The sequence below is a fragment of the Rhipicephalus microplus genome, chromosome X, assembly GCF_043290135.1.
Source record: "Rhipicephalus microplus isolate Deutch F79 chromosome X, USDA_Rmic, whole genome shotgun sequence".
Lineage (NCBI taxonomy): Eukaryota > Metazoa > Arthropoda > Arachnida > Ixodida > Ixodidae > Rhipicephalus > Rhipicephalus microplus.
In genome coordinates this window covers 64,400,963-64,427,093 of record NC_134710.1, presented here as the reverse complement: position 1 = coordinate 64,427,093, position 26,131 = coordinate 64,400,963, and the positions used below count along the sequence as shown (strand labels likewise).

General features: G+C 42.2%; 2 protein-coding genes across 4 annotated transcripts; one reads left to right on the top strand and one right to left on the bottom strand.

The window, feature by feature from the left end:
* Window positions 1-1,608: 1,608 nt before the first annotated feature.
* Window positions 1,609-7,694, top strand: robl (dynein light chain roadblock). Of its 3 annotated transcripts, none has more exons than XM_037427269.2 (4): window positions 1,609-1,753; window positions 2,180-2,255; window positions 6,963-7,130; window positions 7,629-7,694. In XM_037427269.2, exons 1-4 carry the CDS (start codon window positions 1,748-1,750, stop codon window positions 7,670-7,672), a joined length of 294 nt encoding a protein of 97 aa, XP_037283166.1. In that variant the 5' UTR covers window positions 1,609-1,747; the 3' UTR covers window positions 7,673-7,694. The 3 variants fall into 3 exon arrangements, with proteins under 3 accessions (XP_037283166.1, XP_075733111.1, XP_075733112.1); XM_075876996.1 differs by lacking the exon at window positions 1,609-1,753 and adding an exon at window positions 1,844-1,963; XM_075876997.1 differs by lacking the exon at window positions 1,609-1,753 and adding an exon at window positions 2,080-2,104.
* Window positions 7,691-16,155, bottom strand: ppl (glycine cleavage system H protein, mitochondrial). The gene is made up of 5 exons (XM_037427268.2): window positions 15,879-16,155; window positions 14,979-15,058; window positions 12,829-12,892; window positions 10,520-10,651; window positions 7,691-7,935 (listed from the first exon to the last, which is right to left on the bottom strand). The coding sequence occupies exons 1-5, from the start codon at window positions 16,009-16,011 to the stop codon at window positions 7,841-7,843; spliced, it is 504 nt and encodes a 167-aa protein (XP_037283165.2). The 5' UTR covers window positions 16,012-16,155; the 3' UTR covers window positions 7,691-7,840.
* Between the last annotated feature and the right edge of the window lie 9,976 nt (window positions 16,156-26,131).

Here is a 26,131-nt window from a genome sequence, read left to right as displayed (position 1 = left end):
ATAAATACCTTCGTCTCAAATGGCAAATGTAGATCGCAGGTACATGAATAATCAATGAAAGACACTCTGCAACTGTTTTGAAACGAACCATCACGGAAAATCACTTATTCAACACTAATTCTTCGCACAATGTGTGTGTTTCAAAAACTAGTTACATAACCAGATGTAGTGACAAGGTTTCCATATGATGATGATGATGATGGTCCTTGTTACTCTGGCGCACACCCACAAAGGGGGATCGATCAAGAACCGGGCGGCAGGATCTTAAGTAAAAGGCTTATGGTTTTTCAAACACAAAGTAATTTAATATGTGCACTTTTGTCATCTTTCCTTTTATTTGATAATGAACAGTTGGGAGTATAGCGCGTCATTTTTTACTTTCTTGAGGTTGTCGTTTTTTTTTCTCGTTAATATGCGTTTCTGCCTGTGCACCACCAACCAGTCCAGCAACTCCAACCACCAACCAGCCCAGCAACTCACTCTTTTAGAGACACGTAGTCTTTTACAACACGAAAATCCCCTTGATCCATTTTTCACGGACCTCGGTCACTGGAAACTCATGAAAAGTTACATCAGGAGTCTTCTCTTGCCTTGATTGGCAGATAGGCACGCATCAAACCACCATCGTGATGGTTAATTTGCACCAAGAAACCTCGCTTTGATGGTGTACAAATTGCACCTACCTGCACGCTTCTGTCGCAGCTCGGCACAAGCAGACAGTAGCAAAAGATCGTCATTGTACTTTTAAGTTCATTCGAAAAGATGCTTTTATTCATTTTAATCGTCCAGAGTGTATGCACGCCTAAACATTGCTGCTTTTTTCCCAGCGTCGCGCGAGCAGACGACAAAAAAAAAAAAAAACATTGCCCGCAGCTTCCCTCGGGGGAACACTGAGAAGGATGCGGACCATATAATTGGTTAACGGGGTGTTAAATTGCGACTTACTTGGGTCGATGGCTAAATTGGTTAACGTGGTTGTAGGAGGGGGTGTTAAATGAGTGAACACGTACACACTTATGCGAAAGGGCGGCGCTGGTCGAAGGGACGTCGATCATTGTGTTTGTGGATTCGTTGGAATTCATTTCACCGCGACCTTGGACGTCGACGCGCCGTACAAACCAACCGACGAGCGGCAACTGAGCGAGCGAGCACCGACCTTGAGTATATATACAGCACGACGGCGCATGCACTGTCAGCTGTTGAATGTTCTCGAAGCGCGACGCCACATGCGCGTCCACTGGAGAATCAGGAGAATTGTAGATGTCGAACGCGGTGTGTAGAGAAGGAAGGGTGCACAGATGGTGGAGGAGTGAAGCGCGCGCGGTGTGTAGAGGAGGAAGGGATGCACAGATGGTGGAAGAGTGGGCGACGGCGCATGCGCGCGCGTCAGCTGTCGAATGTTGGAGAAGCGGTGCGGACGGCGCGGACGGCGCACTACAAGGCGCGAGTATAAGATGCTCCGCATCTAAAAAAAGCGCGGCGATTCATGTTTTGGCCGCCAGCAACCAGTGCGGATGAGGTAAGTTGCAGCGCCAGAGGGCGCATAGCGGCAAGCGCCAATACCAGAAAGGGCGTGCTGGCGCTTCGCTTGCTGGGCAGGTCAGTAAGATACAGTAGGTCGTGGACGCACCATTTTTCAAAAGCCATAGCTTTGTACGGATCCATGCCAAGTTGAGTAGCCAACTGGTAGGTGTTCTGTGACCGGGTCGTAGCAGTCACTGCCGTGGGCAGTGTAACTGAAAGTGCGATGACGGTGAGCATGGTTTTTATTACGCCGATCGTACGCATAATAGCCGGCTGTTTCCTAAACTTATACGTTTAAACTGTTACTATTTTCGGGTTTATAATTGTTTTGTTTATGTGCACTTTTTATGGTAAACAAGCGGCAACATTGAGGAGTGCCCTCGGCGCAAAGCATTTGCGGCCGTTGCTCATTTCGATAACGTGTGCGTGCTTTCACGCTGTAGGTGGTTACTTCCTGCTGCATGAATGCCTCTATACATAACTTGTATCAAGTAATGGAGCCACACGTGGCAGAAATCTGGTTGAAACAACGTTACTGGCTGCGAACTCTCGCCTCGACGAGTTGTATATTCATATGCCCGTTCGTATCGGTGACCACCTGTCAAAACTGAAATATTAAGCGTTTTTTTTTGTTTTTTGCTTTCCTACTTTCTAGTCCGAAGTGGAAGATATATTCAAGAAACTGAAAGACCAGGACGGAGTCGTCGGAGTAGTAGTCACCACGTCTGAAGGTTAGTGCCAGAGAATGTGGCTAGTTTGTTTGTGGTGACAGCCAATTGTCTTGCAGGACAAGGCTGTGCCTTTGTTACAATAGTGATAACTTTGTGACTGCAATAAATGCTGTGATGTGACGCCACACATGTAATCGATTTGTAATGTGCTGCAATGCGTCGTTTACTGGTGAAAATCAGGATGTTTTGGGGTATAAAAATATAGTGCCTCAAAAATAACGGTGTCTAGCATTAGGAGTATATAGTATTTGCGCATTGGTTATCTGGGCGTGTAATTTTCTTACCACACAGCTTTTTTTTTTTTTTACTTCGCCCGCACCGAGTACGAGTCTATAACAGTATGCCATAAGCGGATGCAAACACCTGCACCATCAAAATACGGTTTTTTGAAATCGCCTGTATTGCATCACATAAAAGAAAGTTTTCACTCTTTGAGGAGGCTTTATCTCGCAGCAATAATGGTACTCTAGTTTGCATATGCTTCTTTTTTTTTTTTCGTTAAAACTCAGCACTCACCACTTTTGTATCTACCATGCTATGTCATGCTGCCAGCATGCATGCCATTTGTGGCTTGGAAGGTACCAGGCACACTAATCCATGTAAAAGCATACTAGACCACTGCAGGATGAATGACTGCAAATGAGTTACAGGTGTTGTCACCTACTACGCTGTTATTGCATGCTAGGCCCAGATTCTGGTGAAGCTAACTTCACTTACATGAACCTAGTCTTCTCTCTCAAGCCAGCAAAAGCTTTGATACGCAGTAGGTGGTTTTCCACTTTCAGCCAAATGAGCTGTGTCGACACCAAAATGCTGTTGACCTTTATTAAAAACTGATATGGCTTGTTTTGTAACTGCCAGTAATGTAAATAAGAATCAAACAATTTGGCTTGTTTTGTAACTGCGAGAAATGTAAATAAGAAGCAAACAATTTTTAGTGTACCTACATAGTTACTGTAACGAATGCACTTCATTGAGTCAAAAACGATGAAACCACCTGCATTTTGTACACAGTGCAGTAACGTAAAGCTCGCTTTCCCATCGTGACAATACTATAGTGAAATGGAAGTTTTATTTACAGCAATACAGGCTTGGTGTGCTTAAACAATGGAGTAGATATGAGGCCATGTCCTCCAAGTGCTACTGCATGTGTGCAAGCTTTCAAAGATGCACAGTTACACAGCCTGCACCACTGCTCTGTAGACAATGGCCATGCACCCACACGTTTGCCCCAAATGTGCATGAACTCCGACACTGAGGCATCTTAATTGACCCTTGTTTTCATATATGCTCTCTGCTGCACCTAACGATACTGCTTGTGAGGTGAACAGTCAAGAGCAGTTGTTTGGGACCAAGATAAGCAAGAAGCAAGAAAAATATTAATAAAATAATGAGGCTTTGTCATGGAGCTTCTTGCTATTATCATTTAATTTAGTTTCAAAAAGAAAAATTACTTAAGCTGTAAGATTAAATTACACCTCTATAACACCCATAAACGGACACCCAAAAACTTACTAATCAGAAAAGGCTTGGCGGGTCGGTAAAAAAAATGGTCCTTTAGTTTTCGTATCACCATAGCATTCTTAATTTTCTCAGCTTTGGCATGGTAATCAATTTTCGTCTATAAACATAAATTGCTTTATAATTGTAAAAGTGCCAGACACTGAAACTAGAAAGTTTCAACAATTTTACTGAGCCACAGCTCTTCAGTATACGAACAAAATTATTTTTAAACTCATGAAATCGTACTGGTGCACTTGGCTTTTGTCTCAAAATTAAGAAATAATGCTGAACTTCAAGTCCTTGCTCCAATAGTATTTTATCTCAAAGAAAATGAGTTCTGCAAGAACACCATATTTCTAGACTGAGTGTTTTTCTTCAGTATCCCTTAAAGGGACACAAAAGTCAAATAATAATTTACGTCAGAGTGAAAGCTCAATGTATGACACCTACTATTATCAACAACAAAGCCCTACTTACCAAGAAATTAAGGTAAATGCACAAGAACACATGCGCCGCAGTAGGACATTTTCAAAATGACCCTGATGACATCAGACGGACCGCCTACAATTAATCACTAGTAATTGATCTAACTGCACTAAGAACCTTCCGGGCATTAAGACACTTAATAAAATGCTGCTTGTTTGTTTCGATTTGATTCATGGAAAAAAAAACACCAGACGTTACTATGGGGAATGGCTTAAGTGGTTCAAAAATTCAATTTTCGCGTGGTTACACGGGACAGGTAGTGCCATCTAGTGGGGCGCAGTTGAAACAAAAGTGTCTACAATGTTGAAGCCAATGGCGGGAAATTAATGAATGATCATTGTTGCTGCTGTGGCTCCCGCTACTTTCGGTCTGCTTCTACTAGCGCAGTAAAGCGGGGCAATGTTGTGCATGGCAACAGTGATGTGAGTCGGTCCGGTCGATCCGCTTCTTGAGGCGGGTAATTTGAAGTGCGCTAACCCGATGTGGAGCACTAAAACATGATTTTATTTCAAAATAGGCCCTTTCTTGGCACAAAAGTAACACTACGAGGTTTCTGGACCACCGTTTTAATAATCAACGTTGACTTAATAGTTGACTTTAGTGCTCCTGTAACTCTTTTGTTACCACGCCTATTCAAATCGATCACCGATGATCGATGCTTTGGGTCGTAAATTTTGGCATGTTGAAATTGTTTCTCATGCACCCAACAGTTTCTAGTAGTTATTCCAGTCACTCAACTTTCAAAATCAATTTGAATTTGCCTGTTTGGCAACAGAGTCTTTTTTTGACAGACCTTTGCACGAACCAATGTGTGTGTGTGTAATTGGGGAAATACACTTGGCTGGCGAACTTTACTGAAGTGCGTCCCCCTCATGGTTATGCTACAGTAACATCAAAGTTCTGTAATCAAAAGAACCTTTGCAAGTCAAATATCAAATTAAGGTGTCAGCTTCGCAATCTGACAGTGTTGAGAAGTAATAATTGGCAGAATTTTACGGCAGCGATTGAATAGAGGTGTTGCTAAGGGTCAGAGAAAATTTATAGTACATAAAAATATCTCCAAATGTCCGCCGCTTGTATAAAGTGTGAAGGTGGCCTTCTTGGCCAGTTTTGAGCAGCTTTGGTTTTGCTTGTATGGTTATATGAGACACAGGGCCGCATTTAGGGTCACTAGTCACTCTTATGCCGTCAACACGCGCGCATGGGTGTGTGCCTGCGCTGCAAAAAACACGCGATGTTCAAAACTGTCTTGCAACAGCACTGAATTGAGTGAGGACAAGCTTAGAGTCCGAGGATGACAGCTCCTGAGCCCCAAGTTTTATGGCCATAAGGGTTTGCGTCAGCCTGAGACATTCGCAGCCGTTCATGTGTTTGCTTTATGGCCTCAAGTTCTCTCCTCCCTTGCAAGTGCGTAGCTGCCGACCTTTGTGCACAATAGCTACTCAGGTTATGTAAGAGGCCCACACGTCGCAGAGGCGCGGTGTGCTGGCGACAACTGCAGAGCTTTTCCTCATGACAAGAAAGCCACCAAACCTCATCTTTGCCCTGACTACAGAGCAGTATGTAAGGTTTAAGGACCAGGCACGATATTGTTCTTTCTTTTTTTTTATGTATGATGTGCAAAAATCCAAAGAAATATGCTTGGATGAATATATTGGATTGCCAACCTATGTGCAGCAAGGTGGCTTGTAGAAAGAGGTCAAAATAGGGAAGGCCATTAGAGATCTTATTTTTATCATTTATAGAGGGATTATTAACATCATGGGCATCCATATATATTGGAGTACCTGTGCAGGCTCTTATCGCAAAAAAAAAGTTTACTGCGAAAAGTACACGAGTTCACTTGTGTCTCACGAAAAACCAAGCGATGCTTCACCACATGACACATTTTCTGTCTATGAGAATAGGAACATTTATTGTTTTTGTACCGTTCCTGGGTCAAAATATATATTCTGAATTTGCTTTGTTTTAAATTTTTTTTTCATATATAATATTTATTGCACTGTTTACCAGCTGGCAACCAAAATTACACACTTTTTAATTTTTTATTCATTGCAAAATATTTTTGTTGGTGTGTAACATATATTTTTTGGAAAGAGCATTTCATTGTGGAAAATTTGGTATGCTGCAATACGTACCGGAGTACTTTTTAAACTGGCTAAAACTATCTTCTCGAGATATATGAAAAATAGCCATTTTTGCGTGGTAACAAAAGAATTAATGTGCTATAGACAAAGCAGTGTTGTTAACACACAGCATACATCATTAATTGATATTAGAGATTGTTAATTTGCACATCAGGGGGTTTATTTAGTGCAAAAGTCTGCATGTTTTACATCTGGCAAAGTACATATAATAATTTGCTTTACTTTGTGAACAAACCATCTAAAAAATACTAAGCTTGGAGAAAGCAGTGCTTCAGTTGAAACTTTAGATTACATTATTGCTGAATTCAAGTTTTTTTTCTTGTCCCATGTACTGGCTTCACTTATGGTGATAATAGGGAAGTTTTGGAATTGGGGGAAGCAAAGAAATAGCGTCAAGGCCGCTGCACATGGGTAAACCCAAGCCGCGTTTGGGTTGGGGGCGCTATTTCTCAAATTTAGCAGGAGCCCCATAACATTTCTTAGCAGGAGCCCCATAACATTTCTTGCTTGATGTTGCTTCTGTGCATTACACGATTCACAAAAAGCATTGTTGTCAAATTGCTTCTTTCAGGAGCAGCCATCAAAACATCATTTGATAATGTAACAACAATGCAGTATGCGACGCTTGTGACACGGCTTTGTGAGCAGGCACGAAGCACCCTGCGAGACCTTGAACCAGGAAACGACTTGACATTTCTCCGGATGCGGACCAAAAAACATGAAATTATGATATCGCCAGGTAATGTTTTTGGGTATTGCAAGTACATTGGAGTAAGAAATTGAGACATCTCTCTGCATACATATTGTTTTAGCTGGTTATTCATCAAGTCCTTGATTGAGACTTTAAGCTGGGTACTAAAAGTGGAAAGCAAGCATAGCTCTGCAGTGTTTTGAACAATTAGCATAACTCTGATTAGAAAGAGAGAGAGGTCTCTCATGCATTTTGTTACTTCTCTCTCAATTTCACTAATTATTCTGTAGAACACAAATTCAGCCAAACTGCCACATTAATTTGAAAGAAGCACAATGAAATAGTAATACATTTTTGAGAGAATTGAAAAAAAAAAAAAACATTAAGTCTAAAAAAGTGTTTGAAAAACTCCTGAATGCAGAAATTAATGCTGAACTGGTTTCATCTAATATGTGTACTTGGAGATAGGGGATTGAAATTCGACCTGATAATTTCAAGAAGGGATAGTTAATTTACTGATTTCTGCTTTTGTTCTTTACTTTCCAGATAAGAACTATTTTTTGGTTGTGGTACAGAATCCATCTGGATGAATAAAAGATACCAGAACCTTGACTGGCTTGTCGCCTGCTTTTTATTTGATCTGTGCAATTGCTATAAATGTCATTTACCCCACTTTCAATGGCATCATGTGTGGGAAATCTTTAGACAAATCAGTCTTCAAAAGCATTTTTTCTTCCTACAAAATTATGTCAATTTTTTTAAGCACTAGATTTCAGAAATTCTTCATAGGCCTTTTCATCCATGAGGGACTTCAATTCATCAGCATTCTTCACCTTCAGTTTGAATATCCAACCTGCAATGGTTAAAGGCCACTGTGTTAGCTCTTGAGTTAAAAGGTACACAATGTTCTGTCACGTCAACTGGTGCCTTACATCGGGACACACTGTTCCGAGGCTTTATGCAGACAGCCCACACTTCGTACGGAAAGGTTGACAATACATATCCACTAGTTTCATTTAAAAATGTTTCTTTTTGTACATATAACTTTTTTCAGAGCTACCTAACAAAGCTTCTTAGGAATAGTTTCAATTAAAAGGCATGCTGAGTTGTGAGGAATGGTAAAGATACAGTACCAAATCAGCATAAACTTATCACATCTTGCTTTTACTACCTTGTAGCTGTTAAAAAAAAGTCAATTGGGCATCAAGTTTTTAGTTGGGGTCATAATTCATGGTTATTTACACTAATTCCAGTAATAGAGAGAAAATATAGCCATATGAGAGTTGGTAACCCAGTGCAAAAGAAAAAAAAAGCTGTAATTTGTGAAATGCATTTTGCCAGCTTTCACAAACGTTAGGCAAATAATACTAGTTTTTACAAGCCAATTGGTCAAGTAAATAAATTCCAAGAACAAAAAAAAAACTCCACTTAAAATTTTGTACCATTCTTCAATCTCAGATTAAAACAAGGCAAATATCTGATGGTCATTTATGCTCTTATTCAATAATGCAACTTGAAAATAAGAGTATCTTGCAGGCTTTGCTGAATGTCACTGTTATATGAAATGGCGGTCTGGACTTCATAGCCACCAGTTTCGATAGCTTAGCAGATAAAATGTGTAGCTAAGATTGAATGTGCGTTTGATTCCTGGCCAAAACTGTTCTAAATAAAACTGCTTATGGTAAAAAGAAACAAATATATGATGGTTGCTTTTTGTGGAACTTACTGTGTGTCAAAAAGCATTGCACACCAGCTTAGGAAAGTGTTTGACTGCAGTTCCTGTCTGCAGCTTTACAACTGCAGCAAACCATGCAGTTTGTTCACGCGAGTCTTTTTTTTTTCCTCACTCTCTCTGTATGACCTTGAGAGGTGTGTAAAGAATGGGAGTGGAGGAGGGGTGTGCAGCCAGACCGCTCCACTCCCCTTCTTTTGCATGCAAGAGAGGGGGAGAGAATTGTAACACAATTAGGTATGAAAACATATCAATAACACAATGGCATACAAAAACAATATACACATGTGGTAGAGCACAGCTTATGGTGAAGATTACTACTATATCTTTCAGCACATCATCAAGTGCTGCTATGCTCCTCCCATTAAAATGCACTGGAAGCTTGTAAAAATCATGCCAAACAGCTTCCACAGTTGTACACAATAGCTTTTTTTTTTTAATTCAGATACCATAAATGCCCAGAAGGCATTACATAGAGGGATAGCAATGGATGTCGAAAATAATAGACAAAATAAACACTGAACACTATAACAAAAGTACAAAAACAAGAGTCAGTAAAAACAAAAAAACATTTCAAGGTTAAACATTGACTAAAAAGCAACCAAAACAAGAAAAGCAACGACAATTCAAGCACTTAACAATAATATTTTTATTTGAGGGGGGACACAGGTCTTGATAACAATTAGCTCAGAGTTATATAAATTACTTTACACGATTGACAAACGAGTCAATGAGTGCGATGTCAGTAGGGAGAATGTTCCATGCATGAATGGCGATGAGAAGTGGCGAGTGATAAAACAGATTAGTGCGGGCGAAAATGGTTCGATATTATACTGGCGATTTAGTCGTGAAAATATATGACGAGCTGGCTTGATATTGAAAACATCGTGGGATGAATGATTGTAGTAAAGCTTACGAAACAGGGACAATAGTGTTAGCACCTTGCTCTTTGCTAGAGAAGCTAAATTGAGTGAAGATTTGATTTATGTTTGATGCGTACAAGTAATTTTTTGTTACAAAGGGAGCAGTCTTATTTCGTACAGGCTCCAGCTTCTGTATAAGGTAGGCCTAATTCAGATTCAAGATTAAGGTGGCGTATTCAGTTTGTGAGCATACTAGGGTCTTGTAAGCAAGAGGTGTAGTCTCAGGGTTTGCTGGATGCAAATTTCACCTTACGAAGCCAAATGCTTTACTAACAATTGCGTCTATTACGAGCTTACATGACAGGTCTGATCATAAATGACCACCAAGGAACTTCACTGTGGATACAGAATCGATGGGTGCGTTCAACGTGTAGGCGTAACGCAAGTTGACCACTGCTCCGGGCATGATAGCTTTTGTTTTATGTACAACAACTTGCATCTTCCGCTCATCATACCATTTACCGAGACATGCATCTATTTACACTTGTGGCTGCAATACTAAACTGCAAATCTTTTTCTGGTCTCTATAGGCTTATCGTGCTAGCTCTCTTTGTGAGCAACCATGCATGAAGCTGCTGTGGGATGGTTATCGAGGATTACAGTGTAAGAGACCTTTCAAGATAGGTGCATGTGAATTTTCCCCACTTGTTAAAGTTTCATTACAGTTGTCACTTACTACACCACAATATAGCTTCTTCTAACTTTATTTCTTTTAAGTAGCCTGTTCATTTAGCCCAAGACTTTAAAAATGTGTGCACATGCACTGGTGTGCAGATTCTCACCTTCATTATAACAGTCGCTATTCACAAGTGCTGGTTTGTCTTCAAGCGCTTTGTTGACCTCTGTGACATTCCCTGAAACAGGTGTATAAATATCGCTGGCAGCCTTAACACTTTCTATGGCACCACATTCATCTGCAAGACAAGGTAATGAAACATGCTTAATTATGAAACTGCATGTGTGATAGAGCAGCACTAAAATGTACAAAGAAATTCTCTTTATTATTAGCTCTCCTTATTATGCAGTATTTCTCAGTGATAAAAGTAAGCTAACTAAGGAGAATAGAAGCTCTAAAAAGTAGAAGGGCAGCTATATGCACTTGTTTGTATGGAACAGTCTGTTTTAGCGTAGGTGATATGACAGAGAGGTACCAGAAAACCATACTGTTAGACAGCGCACAGTGTTGTATGTGTTTCGCTGCATCTTTCTGCGTGTCCACGATGCAACAAAATAAAGATATACTAGAACACCTCTGGTTAATACAAAGCGAGAATTTTTTTTAGCAGACTTCTTTTAATTTCAAGAAAATACAAATGTTGATCACCCTTGTTCTACACATGCTTAAATACATCAGTTGATTTTTAAGTGCATTTTGCATTTGGTTTCTTTACTATTCCTTCCATTTCATTTACTTGCGACTTTCTTGAAATAAGAAGTCTTTTGCAAGTGAGCACACCTTTCTTTGTCATGAAAGTGTAGATTTTTCATCTTGAATTATGCAGGAAAACTCTTAATCCACATATATTTGCCCAACATTATATTTAATCTACAAGAATGTAAAGGTCAGGACATTGGTACGTTTGAACATCACATGAAAACTTGCACACAAACACATGAAACAAGAAAACGCTTCAACACCAGTGAAGCATTATACGCTTTTCTTGTCTTGTGTGCTTGTGCACAAGTTAACATAGCATTTCTTGTGTCTCACCTACTCATACTTCAAAAGAGAAATTTTGCACGTTTGTATGTACACTGTAAAACTAGGTGCTTTTTTTTTAGAAAGCCGAGACTAACACCAGGTTTCGAAATTTATGTTAATGCTGCTTTTTTTTCTCTGTTGCCTAGGCATGGGCATCAAGATTGCACTGTTTAAGTTAACGGAATATATGCATGAGAATCATTAGCTGTATGTAGTATACATTAAATTTACTAATGACAGTAGGTGCACTTATGTTGATTGACATAAAGCACACGTTTTACCGCAGGTTTGTTGGGCCAGATAGTTATTCATATTCTTGCAAAGGTGTTTCATCATATATACCTTCCGATTACTCCATATAAAGGAAAGTCATTACAGAACTTTAAATTGAAATGTATTACAGCTGTTCACTAGTACACCAGAGACAAGTTTGAGTGACAGAACTAGTGGCACCACCTCATGGCATTCACATCAACTGTAACATGCATAAGTATAATTAGAACAGTCATGTTTACATCCATATTTTGTTTATCTGCCAGTGCAGCAGGAATCACTAGTATGCACTAGTTTTACTTTAGTTCATGCTCTTTGTGAGAACAATGACGAAATACAGCTATGATAAATTTTTCTGCGGTATGAAGACGAAGGAATGCTCGCGCGTGCTACCAGCACTCCACTGCCATGTAGCACAAGCAACAATGACAAACACAGTAACAATTACTTAAAAAGTGGCTTTAGGTTATCCTGAGAAGCCCGTAATGAAACAACAACTCACGCTAAATGTATGCCACATTTTTATTTGATTTAAAGCTCTTTTTTGGTGATATAAATGCGGGTAAGTATGCCTTTTTTTTAATGCAAGAGTTTGACAAAAGCTCATCTTGTCGGGAGTAGTCACGTTCAAAAGGTAAAAGCAAGATGCTGACCAAAAATACACTTCTATACAGAGGCGAGGCCTTGTTCACAAGTATGTTTTTTAATGTGTTTTTCGGTCGGCGTCTTGCTTTTACCTTTTGACTATGCTTTTTTTTCTTGAATCTCCTCTCTCCATTTTTTTTTTTTTTTGCAAGTTGAATAACTTTTGCGGCCTTGCATCAATTTTTGCAATTCTTTTAGCAGTCACCTTGGGACTATATGAGAAACACATTGCAGTGCAACACTGGCAGCAAAAATAGCATTGCAGGGCCTTATACGGCCAGTGAATGCTTGCCTTTCTTCCTTTTTGTCTTGCATTGGGTGTCAAAGAACAGATGCCTTGGGAATGCCAACTAAATTTCTATTCCACACTCATCACAGTGTGCAGCAACAGAGGCATTCTTGAAAACTGCTCAATAACATTGATGAATAATGGGCATAATAAGCCAAAGAGCACCTATTAAAATTACAAACCATGTTGGGTAAGTACTGTGCCAATATCTGGTGGCTGAACATATACTACGTCACCAAGTGCTTCCTGCAAGAAAAAATCCAAACATAAGAAGTGAACTTTTTCAGAAAAACAAATGCACCAGCATCCCAATAGCAAGCAGTGCCTGGATGAAGCGCCTACATTTGCACTTGGTCAATTACAGCACTTTGGCTTAAGGCTACAAAGCTGTTTTGCTGGGTTCTGTTATAGCACAGAAAGGTCTGATCGAAAGCAGTGACATGAGGCATTGTTTACATCGGGAGAAGCACAGAAGTCGTGTTTCCACATTCCCCAAGTTACTTCAGATCGACAGTTAAGATTAGCCATCATTAATGTAACAGCACTGTGTATGTCTAGAAACAGAAACAGGCACAAATGCAAAATTCATCTCGAGTAATGCTACACAATACAACCAGTGTAGCTGCTTCATAATGGTATGAATAGCTAACAAAAAGGCACCAAAATTCTGTGGTTTTACGTTTTTATGCCACCACACAATGGACCCTTTTCATAATTTGCAAGTGCGCTTCTCTGTGCTTCATATTTGTCCCAGTAACGGCAGCACCTGTCATGCTTTAAGCGGAGACGCGGTCCTAGCTGAGCGTGCTGAGGCTTTTTTACTATGCGTGTTTATATCAAAAAAGCTGACTAAATTTTCCACGTCATAGCATGAGCAATGCATACTTAAACAGGCTGTTTGCATTAAGTGACTGGATGCCATTAGTTCATGCTGCATAGCAGGAAAGCTAGCTTTACAATTTTGAAAAAGTCTTTTATGTGGTACATATGCTGTAGTGAAGAACTCCAGATTGATTTTGGCTACCTGGAGCTTCTAAATATGCAGTTAAATGCATTTACAGTGGTACGTCTTTGTTTGAACTAGCTCAGCTAACCACCACACTAAATTACATGGCTGTTCTTGCATTCTGCTCCCACTTAAATGAGACTGTTGTGACTTGAATCCACCTTCGTTTCTATATTTTCTTTGCACCACATTTTCGTCCATATTATTGGGGCAACAATTTTTCACCACAAGGAGGCCAGCACTAGTTTCAGAAATAATTTGGGATTGGGAGAATAGGAAAAATTAGGTTTGGCTGTGCTTGATAATTGTTTGGCATGGTCATGACTTCAAAGAGCGGAAATGGCCTCGAATTTTAATTTTTGGTAGTTAAAGATTCACAAGATTGTTGGTTGCTATGAAGGGGTAGCACTGACTGCAGTATCTAGTCTTTCATTGCTGCAAACACCAATGGGAAGGTGTACATTAGAATGTGACCTCAATTCTTTTTGGCAGTTTCTTTTAGCAATGCTATATAATCACTGTCAACGATGGAACTTCAGCTTTGTGTCAACGGAGGAATTAGCTGCACTGAGTCGGCCTGCACTCCTTTATGCATATTCAAAGTAAGGGGTCATGCCTCTCTGTTGTGCACTAAGTTCAATGAACTGGTCGATACAGACCACTAAATCTGGTCCTGCAAGTGTTCTTGCCATGAAAGAGGGAGAGACTCATGAACAAAGGATGGTTTCCGGCCCCGCCGCGGTGTTCTACTGGCTAAGGTACTCGGCTGCTGACCCGCAGGTCACGGAATCGAATACCGGCTGCGGCAGTTGCATTTCCGATAGAGACTGAAATCTTGCAGGCCCGTGTGCTCAGATTTGGGTGCATGTTAAAGAACACCAGGTGGTCGAAATTTCTGGAGCCCTCCACTACGGCGTCTCTCATAATCATATGGTGGTTTTGGGACATTTAACCACACATATCAATCAATCAGGATGGTTTCTTCACAGTTGTGCTGAACATATTGTGTATCTGGGAGGCCTGTGGATGGTTTGCAAAAAAGAATCTGGGATTTTTTCGACTTTTCTGCGAGAGCCTGAATGATGTAACACATACAAACTATGTGGAAAGAGATTCTCAAGCAAGGCAATGGCCAGCCCAGTCTGCCAGGCCTACTCTGCCTGTAGCAACATTACCACCATGATAGTAGTGCTTTCATTTTGGGAACCATGTGCACCTGTTAATTAATGCACATCTATTTTAGTCACCAAGTGATGCAAACATGCTTGCGAGCTACATGCATCTTAATATGTTTCTAAAATTTATATCAGTTATGAGCATATATACCTGTGCGTGCTGCGAGATGCCGACAGTACCAATATCTCCATCCATTACGACCCACTCGTGTTTCTCTGAAAACCTTCTCTCTGTGAAAACAGCGAACATGATGAAAATTAATTCTGGTGTTTTCGGTGTCAAAAGCACAACCTGATTATAGGGCATGCCAAATAATTTTTTCCAGGTCACCCTTTTCGAAATACAACCGTCGTCGCGGGGTCCAACCCACGACCTCTAGATCCGATGTGGTAGGCATTAAGCTACGCGGCAGATGGACACCAATTGAATCTTAACCTAACAATCACACACTAAATATAGTGTTTTATTTAAGCTCACACTCTTGTAAAAAAACTACAAACGCACAACTTAAGCTACCAACAGACAAGCACTATTAAGCATCGTGACAAATACAATGACAATTTCATTTGCCATATTTATTCTGATACACGTTTCAAAAGCGGGTGGAGATGCAAACTGCCGAGTCATACACAAAGCCCGCATTACTCGAAGTTCCCTTCATCCGCAAAGATAAACGGTTTCGCCATGCGGCGCGCGCTGATAACACTCTTGTCTAGTATCACACCATGCGACGTCAAGGGCATGACATGCCGGTTTATCGCGTATCCTCTTGCATCGTTGCTCGCAAATATTTACTCCTTCACAGCAGAGGAATAAACGCCGTGGTCACGGCAGCTAGACTAATATAAACGAACAAACGCATTTGTATTTACCGCGGCACCGCCGCAACGTGGTTACAGTAAGCGAACCCCCTAAAGTTTCATCGTAAAGCGTGCGCATCCACGAAGAAGACGAGCGCCGACCAACAGCTTAAACACCGTTTGTGACACATCGAATGCATGAAAGGGTGCCATGGCCAAGGAAATAAATTTTTTTTCGTCAAAAACGTACCGGAATTTGATGATGGACTGAAACTGAAGCATCGGGACGAAACAGTGCATTGCTGCAAGGGTTTGAGGACACCGTGTTTCAAGTAGCAGGGATGCTGAAGCGCAGTCCGCAGGATGCACCTAACAGCTGCCATTATAAACCAATATGATGTCCCCTGTTCCCTCAACCACACAATCTGCACGATGAGCGGCAGCTTCGTTGGCTTCTCCAGCAAATGATAAGCTACGTATCGTACATTCGGAAAGGAACCAGACGACGCCGGCCCCTCGTGTAATTTTTCTCTCTTTTTTGGGGGGGGGGGAGGGGGGGTCTAAGTGATGGCTTTGTCCGCACAGTGACGCCGTCATCGGTCAAATCTACTACTAGTTTCGGTTTCAGAAACGGTGCTGGTGTGCATAGAGTTTCTTTTGGGAACTCTATGGCTGGTGTGTGGTGTTATGGATGTGTTCCAATACTAACTGTAGACTGCTAAATAGACAGCGGCCATCTTAAGTCCTATTCTAATTCTCACGAAACCGGAAAAATAGACAGCTTCGAGAAGACCGCATCGTAGTAGACAAGAAGGTTCTATAGAACCTCTGGAGTGGCAGTCCCGGCCGCCGCCAACGGGAGCAATCACGGAGGAAGGAAAAGTTCCTCCGTGGGAGTATAGTGAGCTAGAATATATTCTAGTACACCATAGTGGGAGCAAGTGAAGCCGCCGGTGGCCATATTGCTAGAAGAAAAAGAGGGCGGAACCGCCATAGACCGCAATGGAATACGCGCGTTGCGCGCGTCTGTTTGCAGTTCCATGATAAAAAAGAGATGAAAACCACTTTTAGGTTACACAAACGAATCCCTCTCCTTGTTCATGAAACAAGTTATTTCATGCACCCACTGTCAGGTGCACGCTTTCAGATCAATCTGTCATCGAGGGATGCTTCGCTTAACGAGCTCGCTGGTGCACTATTTCGGTAAAAAAGGGTTGTAGTATATATTGGGGTTTTTTTAATGTGCCTGCAGATACTAAAGATCAAGGGCAACGCGACATTTGCTCGCCTCTTTCATATATGTGTTTGTGTGTGTCGGTAGATTTCCAGAGAATATATAGGGAAATTGAAAAAATTAAAGCTAAAGTTAGAAAAGAGAGGTAATTAAATAAAGTGGGAGTCGCCAGTAATTTTTCTAGAGTTATCGAAACCTAACCAATTTTCAGGCGGAACCAAACCGAAGCACCGATGTCACGTGGAACCGACAAACTCTAGGAGACGTACACCAAATGAACCGTTTCTGAGAACGATTGCAGTGTCGTTAGTTCTGCATAATATTTATCAACTTCCGTTGGCGACGTGTGTTGTCATGGCAAGCGCAGCCTTCAGAGATTAGAAGCGAGGTAGCTCGATGCTTGATATCACACCACTCATTCATTTTGACAACTTCGTCTATCGGTGTTTTGGTTTCGTTTTCATCGGCGAGATAGAACGGATTTCAAAGGTGTCTCATCAGGTTTTAGACGCAATTGCTTACTTTCGTGACTACATTCTATTGAAGCTACGTCAAGGAGGTAGAAACTAACAGGTTTTTGCAGATGCGCTTGGAAAGCAGGAAAAATCGAAAGTGCACTGCCAAGCCGCCGTCTGGTTGTCTGCGCCAATCTGTCGAAGCAGCATTCTTTGAAGTGAATGGAGCAGAGGTGGTCACCTTCCGTAGCCCTCCATCTATTTCTTCCAACAGCACGTTCCCAGGCAGAACTCAGTGCACTGTCTTTCGGAAAGCTGTAACACGGATGATCACGAAATGGCATATTCCCTACGTTTGCGAATTCCTGGATAAACATGCACCAAATTCGATATTCACTTGCCAAAAAATATGCATGCACGCCGTCAGTCTCGCCTTGTAAGGCAACACAAGAAAACTTGGAATTCAAAGGGCATTCAGACGTCCTACTCGTTCCAATGTTTGATACGTGCAGCCATAGACCGCAAGCTAGTGCTTCGTCCATAAACTTAAAACTCACGGAAAACGTCATGTCAGCGAGCATTTAAATCTTCAAGTTACCTGCCCTAGAGCTTTACGCATGTATTACACGCATGCGCACCTTTCATATTGTTTCTAATTTAACGTCATACGCGAAAAAAACAGCTAGGCGATCGTCAGCAAACGAAGCACGAATACTTACACGTAAAAAGTGATCCCAGGCGTCTTCTTGATGCAATTTGTGCAGCCATAAGCAACGCACGAAGTAACCATGACCTTGTAAAATTTTTAACTGCTTTACAAAAGCATGTCACAGTCTCCAAAGGCCACTGCGAGGGCGGATCTACGAAGCGCACTTTGTCGTCTGCTTCCAAGTTTTTCCTTTTCCAATAAGGCGGCGACCACGGAGGAAGACCCTCCGTGGCGGCGACCGACGTCTCGGAGCTACAGTGTACGAGAAGGGGGCAGTGGAGTGAATGAGGCGGCGGCGCCGCATCTCGGCTGATTTGTCGGCTGGTGACTAGCGGCGGCGCTCTAGTCCCATGGTACTGAAGATCTCAGGAGCGTCTGCATTGGGAGCGCGCGCGCCCGAGCCCGTGAAAGCGTGTAATTGCTCGTTTTTAGCGCGTTGAATGCACTTCTGAGCCTTTATCAGTGGACGCACATGCTGCGCGCCATGGTGCACAAGTTAATATGCAGGCATGTCGAAACTGCTTCGATACATTCACTGTTTCAGGAGCCTGCCGACCCAGAAAAAAAAAGAAAAAAAAACATCTATTAGAATTTGCAGGGATCCGCCTAGCTTCTCACTCAATCAGTGCTTTGAGCTGCATTACATCAAAAATGGCTACTGGCGAACTTCACAGAGAAGTATCAAAACCATGATTAAATCATACGCTCGTTTTGTCGGCAGTCTCTACGATATCCAGAGCACAGTGTTTCTCATATGAGCCTACATGCGCTTGATTATTTCACGAGAAAACCGAGTATAAGCAACGTTGTCACAACATTATTTGGTGACGACTGTGTTTTATCATGCCAGTTTTGCGGAAGATAATAATTATTGCTTTCCGAAAGGCTTATTACAAATAAATAAAAACAACACACAAATATTAAAAAAGTGCCGATTGTATATATAGACCCTCTGTTAATTTGCGTACATTCAATGTAACTAGTTCTCATTTTGTATCGACAGCTTAAATTGTACGGCTTTCCAAATATTCTATTGGCGTAACGCCATTGCAAGTGAGCAAATTTATGACGATGTTTTATGTTATAAGCGTAGTTCTATTATTAAGTGTCGAAAGCGTAGGCAGGCAGTGGTGCATCTTGTTTCAAGAAGTTTACCTTCCTTGTATATGTACACACACACACGCACGCACGCACGCACGCACGCACGCACACACACACACACACACACACACACACACACACACAAGGGGGAGAAAAAGGACAAAAAAGAAAAGAAAGAAAAGAAAGAAAGTAAAAAAAGATGAAGAACCACTGTCAACACTGAGAACGAAACCAACTGTCCGTGTACGTCCACATACGGTTCTTATCACGTGCTGTTCGTGTGTCGGGCCACCCAAGATTGTCGCCGCAGTGCCGGGAGGGTCCGTGACGGCGTGCGTAAAGGAAGGGTTTCCCGTTAATGGGTCGGTCGGCTCTTTACCTTTAATCTTCGTCCGTCTCCCTTCAATGGTCATCAAGTGGTAGGAGAACGTAAACACTTTGTATGTGCATGTGGAAAAAAGAAGAAAAGAAAGAAAAAAAATGGAAGAAAAAAAGAAAAACAAAAAAAAACAAGAAAGGACAGTGTACACGTACGAGTCAGTCAGAAAAAAGCATGGTCTCCAGCTGTCAATCTTTGTCACCAATTTCCTCCTGGCTTACTTCTCGAAGGCAGTTGAGTTTTCCGGGGTCCTCGTTGATGCCGGCTACTAATGTTCGAAATTTGAAAATAAAATATGCCTCACGCTGTTCGCGCTCGCGTCTGTTTGAGAAACCGGACTGCAAAAGAGTTAGGCTGATATTTTCAAAACTGTGGTTTGGCAGGCGCAGATGTCTAGATAAAGGTAGCTTCGGCAGTGAAGTGGCGTGGTACCGGTGATTATTGAACCGCAGCCGAAATGGCGTGTCTGTTTGGCCGATATATTCTTGTCCGCAGATGTTGCAATGTAGCATGTATACTACGTTACTGGAGTCACAATTAAGGCTTTCAGTTATGCAGAATTTGAAATCCGAGAAGTTCGCTTTGGATTCACGTGTTGTGACCATCTGTGGGCATACCTTGCATCGAGCTTTTCCGCAGGGATGGCACCCTGATTGAAATTTGGGGGTGTTTGTTTTTGCTCTGACAAGAATGTCCTTCAGATTTTTATCCCGGCGGTACACCACGTGAGGTGGCTTCGCGAAAATAGAAGTTAGTCGTTTGCTTTGCCTGATTATGTTGAAATGGCGGGAAAGTATGTTGTTGATTCGTGGCGCTGATGAGGAGTAAGTTAGTACAAGGTTCGTTTGGGAAGTCGTTTTAGATATTCTGTTTGGTCCCTTAATTATATCATTCCTGTTCACGCTGCGAGCACGTAGTATGGCATCGTCAATAATGTCTTCCGGATAATTTTGTTTCAATAAGGAATGCTCTAGATGTTCCGCGTGTCTGTCAAATTCCCGCATATTGGTGCATATTCTTCGGTACCGGTAGGCCTGAGAATATGGAATACCCGTTTTGCAATGCTTTGGGTGGCTGCTGTTGAAATGTAGGTACATTTGACGGTCTGTAGGCTTTTTGTAAAGGTTTGTTGACAAGCGGTCATTTTCGACCGTGACAGTGACGTCCAAAAAGTTAATGCTAGTTTTGGAAATTTTGTGCGTGAATTTTATTGACGGGTGGCACTTGTTAAAATCCTGTATGAAGCGGAAAAGACATCCCTCATCATGGTTTCATATCATAAAAATATAGTCTAAGTATCTTCTGTAGTAGAAATGTTTCAAGGTGCGTCCCTCAATGAATGGGATTTCAAGTGAAGCCATAAAGGTGCTCGCGAAGTTTGGGGCCATTTTCGTGCCCATTTCAGTGCCACTGACCTGAAGGAAACGCTTGCCATTGAACTCAAAATGATTATAATTTAGTACAAGTTCAAGAAGTGTAAACTGTACCGCGCCACTTACACTAGTTGATGAGTCAGATTTTACATATTCAGAAACTATAGCCGCTATTCCGTCATGGTGGGGTATGTTGGTGTACAGTGAGCAGACGTCCATGGTCACCAGAAAACTGCCGCCTGGGATGTCGAGACTTGAAGTTTCGCAGATGAAGTGGTTTGTGTCCTTTAGGTAATAGAAAAAATTTGGGGGGATGTTTTTTATTAAGGAATTGATGAATTCTGATATATTTTCTGTTGATGTGCTGTTACTGGATACTATCGAACGTCCCGGATTACCTGCCTTGTGTATTTTGGTGAGCAAATAGAATCGACCGGTAACAAAATGGGCCGGTAACATTGCTTTTAACATTTTGCCAGTAATTTTCTCGTCCCGGCGGAGATTGTTTAGGGCTACTTTTATCTCCCTTTCAAATTCGGGAGTCGGGTCCGTTGGAAGTTCTTTGTAGAATTTTGTGTCTGATAGTTGTCGTTACCCTTCCTTCAAGTAGTACGACGTGTTTAGAATTACTATGCAGCCCCCTTTATCAGCCGGTTTGATAGTAATTCCAGTGTTTTTTCATAGTTCATCGAGTGCCCTTCGTTCTGACTTTGATATGTTGTTTCGAAATGGCCGATTTTTTTCATACGCTCTGATGATATCTTTTTGAAGTGCTGATATATACATATCGAGGTGTTTGTCCCTCTGCTCACCCGGACACCATGATTTGGTCGCCACCAATCACTCTATTCTCGTCCGTACAGTCCTTGCGATCACGAAAGTATTCATGGAGGCTGAGATTACGCGCAAAGTTATCGAGGTCTTGGTACAGTTCAAATTCATTGAATCTACCGGATGATGGACAAAAGGTTAAGCCTCTCGACAAAAGTTGAAGCTGAGCGGGTGTGAGGACATTTTTCTCATAAGTTTTCGGCTGCTCTTGGCTATCACGTGGCAAAGGAGTGTCAGCGTCATATTCGAGAGTAAGGATGTTTTGATTAGGATTGCACTGTAGTTTCGAGTTCCCATTTTTCTCTTCAAAGTTAGGTTGTGGTACGGGTGGTCCCTGGCGTTCTTGTACGGCCTCATTCCTATTTTCCTGTTGCAGAGCAGTGGAGCTACTGCAGTCACGCTTGAATTTTCTATCTTTTACTACTGAAATTCCGCCTCTCTTCTTTAGTTCATATCTTTCCAGTTCTCTTGCCTCATGCTCTCCGAGTTTAGATGCCAATTTCTGCGTGGCCTCCGTGACACTGTATTCGGCGGCCTTACGCTCACTATGGTCCGCAATGACCCGAGTCAGTTGCAAGGACGCTTCTAGTAATATTTTTTCCCACTTCCCCCTTTCTGCTTCACTTAGTGTAGACATTGAGGGGTTGCAGGCTAGGCGGAGGCCCTTAGGTGCAATTTCGTGAGATAGATATTTGGTTAGTTGTTCCGCGTGTTTTTCGTATTGCACCCGCTTTTCAATGATTTTCCTAATCGATAGAAATGAGTGGGACCATGCGTGTTTAAGACTGCCCGTACATTTTGTTTCCCCGTGTCATTTGGAAGCCGCCGCCTTGGTCTTCGCCGCATTCGTCCGCCTGGTGTTGTAAGGCCTCGCTGGTGGGAGTCGTCGTATATATATATATATATATATTCCGCTTCGCCAACTGTAAACTATTGGCGCATTTATTTTTTTAAGGGGCTGGGGTGTGCAGCAAAACGCCTAACTTTGGCAATTGGTGGTCGTTGTGAATGGTTGTAAATTTTTTAGTATACCCTGAAAAGTTAAATTTCTACTGAATCAAACGCCTTCTCGTAATCTACCACATACACGCACACACACACGTGATTCAGTAGAAATATCAGCCGTCATGCAGACACTGCGGAATCAGGACGCAGATGAAGTACATATAAACATTCTGGAAGAAATCTACAGGGGATCAACTGCTACCATAGTGCTTCATAAAGAAAGCAACAGAATACCAATCAAGAAGGGTGTAAGGCAGGGGGACACAATCTCCCCAATGCTATTTACCGCGTGCTTACAGGAGGTTTTCAGAAGCCTAGAATGGGAACAGTTAGGGATAAGAGTTAATGGAGAATACCTTAGTAACCTGCGCTTCACCGATGACATTGCATTGCTGAGTAACTCAGGAGACGAATTGAAACTCATGATTACGGAGTTACACAAGGAGAGCAGAAAGGTGGGTCTTAAAATTAATCTGCAGAAAACGAAAGTAATGTACAACAACCTCGGAAAGGAGCAGCGCTTCGAGATAGGTAATAGTGCACTTGAAGTTGTAAAAGACTATGTCTACTTAGGGCAGGTAATAACCGCAGAGCCTAACCACGAGATTGAAGTAACTAGAAGAATAAGAATGGGGTGGACCGTGGAGCACATTCGGCAAGCTAGCACTCTCAAATTATGACAGGTAGATTGCCATTATCCCTTAAGAGGAAGGTATATAACAGCTGTATCTTGCCGGTACTTAGCTACGGAGCAGAAACCTGGAGACTCACAAAGAGGGTTCAGCTTTAATTGAGGACGACGCAGCGAGCAATGGAAAGAAAAATGGCAGTTGTAACCTTAAGAGACAAGAAGAGAGCAGAGTGGATTAGGGGACAAACGGGGGTTAAGGATATCATAGTTGAAATAAAGAAGAGGAAATGGACATGGGCCGGGCATGTAGTGCGTAGACAGGATAACCGCTGGTCATTAAGGGTAACTAACTGGATTCCCAGAGAAGGGAAGCGGGTTAGGGGGCGACAGAAGGTTAGGTGGGCAGATGAGATTAATAAGTTGGCGGGTATAAATTGGCAGCAGCAAGCACAGGACTGGGTTAACTGGCGGAATATGGGAGAGGCCTTTGTCCTGCAGTGAACGTAGTCAGGCTGATGATGATGATGATGATGAAAAGTTAAATTCCGGAAACATTTCGTAGTGTAGGGGGTTCAGATTCCCTTCCTCGCCCCTCTTAACTAATGGCTGTCTAATTCTGCGTGCGTGTGACACAGTTTCTTTTTAATCTCACGGCTTTCTGAGCACAGCTAACTTCCAATAAATCGGCTCAATTATTTTTAATATTGTAGACGACTAACTAACGAAGAAAGAGTTAGTAGAGAAGAAATTAGTATAAGACGCACCCTTTCTGAATTATTTTCGATCTCTCACAAGGGCTTTTATAAAGCTCTATTTCAGTTGATTGGCGTGCCATACTTCAAGGGTTATGACATCATGTGCTATACAAGAATGACGGGCAGGTACGAAGAAATCTGCATCAAAAAAGCGCACTGGAGAAGCCGAACCGCATAACAGTTCCTGCACGCGGCGCGCGGCTCTTTCAGCACTGTTCGACTGTAGCACCGCCGCTGCAGGCAACGCGAAAAAGATCAGGTGGTGAGGCGCGGTCAAGCCACTCAAAATTTCTAGTACACTCTATCGGGGCGCACCTCCACTACACTGGCTAGAATAGGAAAGTGTGAAGAGCGGCAAGCAGCGCCTACGAAGTGCACTGAAGTCTCTGAGGAGGAGCCACGTGGATGCGTCCGCAATCGTTTATACGTAAAAGGCTTGATTTGATCATTTGCAACAGTACCGAGAAGTATGAAGGGCAAATAACATGGAAGGTAGGAAGGCTTCGGTCGACGATAGATTATGCACTGATGTCACATAGGATGTATGATAAGCTCAGGGAAATGCACATAGATAAGGTGGCTCCAGAAGTCTGGGTAGCGATCACAAACGTATCAAGCTAAGTTTTGGAAGAGCAGTGAAAGTGGGAAGGAGACAAGATGAGCAACTACAGGAAAATTTTTATCCAGAAAGGCAAATTGAAATAGCCACTAAACAAATTGAGAAAGTAATCACTGAGTATAATAAAACACTGTGGACGCACACGAATCTAATTAGACTGTTTGAGCTAGAGCTTGCTAAGACGCGTGGCAAGTCACCCCGGAAAAGAAGACACAAACCCAAAAGTTGGTGGGATGAGGAAGTTAAGAGAGCCACAGCAAAACGTCAGGAAGCCTCTAGGGAACACAGACATGCTAAGCAGCGGGGTGAACCGACAGATGATGTTGAAAGAAAATGGGTAACCTTTCTAAGCTGTAGAAGGGGGGATGCATCCCTTTTGATCAATTAAAAGATTAGAAGGAAGGGAGCTCAGTGGCTGGCAGAAGTACATAAAAAAGATAGAAAGGCAGCTGCGAAATTTTGGAACCATCTAAACTCCCTAAGAAATGAGACGAGCCTAGAGCAGAGTTTTATAACTACAGCCCAAGGTGCTAGGCTAGAAGGGGACGAAGCTATTGAATATATAAAAACAAGGGTGACAGAAAAATTTCAACAAAGAAGTACTTTGTGCACCACAATAGACAAGGACGAATCAAGTGGTGCAATGGCTCCATTTTCACAACAAGAGTGGGAAAGGGCTGAGAAAAGGGTTCCTAGTAGTACATCAACAGGCCCAGATGGCATTCCAATTAGGCTGATAAAGACATTAGGTCCGAAGTCTAAGCAGGCTTTGAGAGAGGCAGTGAGCACAATAATAATGGATGGTGAAGTTCCCGATGGATGGAAACTTAGCAGGATGAGCATGATTTATAAAGGAAAGGGGGACAAAGCTGACATAAACAACTACCGTCCTATAACAGTGACATCAGTGGTCTACAGGCTGGCGATGCAGATTATAAAGGAAAGACTGCCGTCGTGGATAGAGGATGAGGGGGTGCTGGGGGAACTGCAGAATGGGTTTCGGAAACACAGGAGGTTGGAAGACAATCTGTTCTCACTGACACACTGCATCGAAATAGCAGAAAAGGAACACAGGCCCCAGTGGCTAGCATTTTTGGATATCAAGGGAGCGTACGATAGGGTGGTTCAAGAGGAATTGTGGGGAATACTGGACACACTAGGCGTGGAACATGTAGTCACTAATCTTTTAAAGGGTATCTATAAAGGTAACAAGGTAGTTATAAAGTGGGAAAAACAGGTATCCAAGCCTGCAGAGGTAAAACGGGGGCTTAGGCAGGGGTGCCCCCTGTCACCCTTATTAATCATGACGTACCTACAAGGATTAGAGGCAAAATTAGAGGGAAGTGGACTGGGCTTCAACCTCTCTTTAGTCAAACAAGGAAAACTTATTGATCAGGCACTATCAGCATTA

What these genes read in the sequence shown, in the direction of transcription:
- robl (XM_075876996.1), top strand. Translation starts at nt 1,859, where the DNA reads ATGTGCACTTTTTATGGTAAACAAGCGGCAACATTGAGGAGTGCCCTC. An exon ending in CGTGTGCGTGCTTTCACGCT is followed by an intron (nt 1,964 to 2,179) that starts GTAGGTGGTTAC and finishes CCTACTTTCTAG; the next exon opens with TCCGAAGTGGAAGATATATT. An exon ending in AGTAGTCACCACGTCTGAAG is followed by an intron (nt 2,256 to 6,962) that starts GTTAGTGCCAGA and finishes TGCTTCTTTCAG; the next exon opens with GAGCAGCCATCAAAACATCA.
- ppl (XM_037427268.2), bottom strand. Translation starts at nt 16,011, where the DNA reads ATGGCAGCTGTTAGGTGCATCCTGCGGACTGCGCTTCAGCATCCCTGC. An exon ending in CAGTCCATCATCAAATTCCG is followed by an intron (nt 15,059 to 15,878) that starts GTACGTTTTTGA and finishes CTGTTTTCACAG; the next exon opens with AGAGAAGGTTTTCAGAGAAA. An exon ending in CACAGTACTTACCCAACATG is followed by an intron (nt 10,652 to 12,828) that starts GTTTGTAATTTT and finishes CTTGTCTTGCAG; the next exon opens with ATGAATGTGGTGCCATAGAA.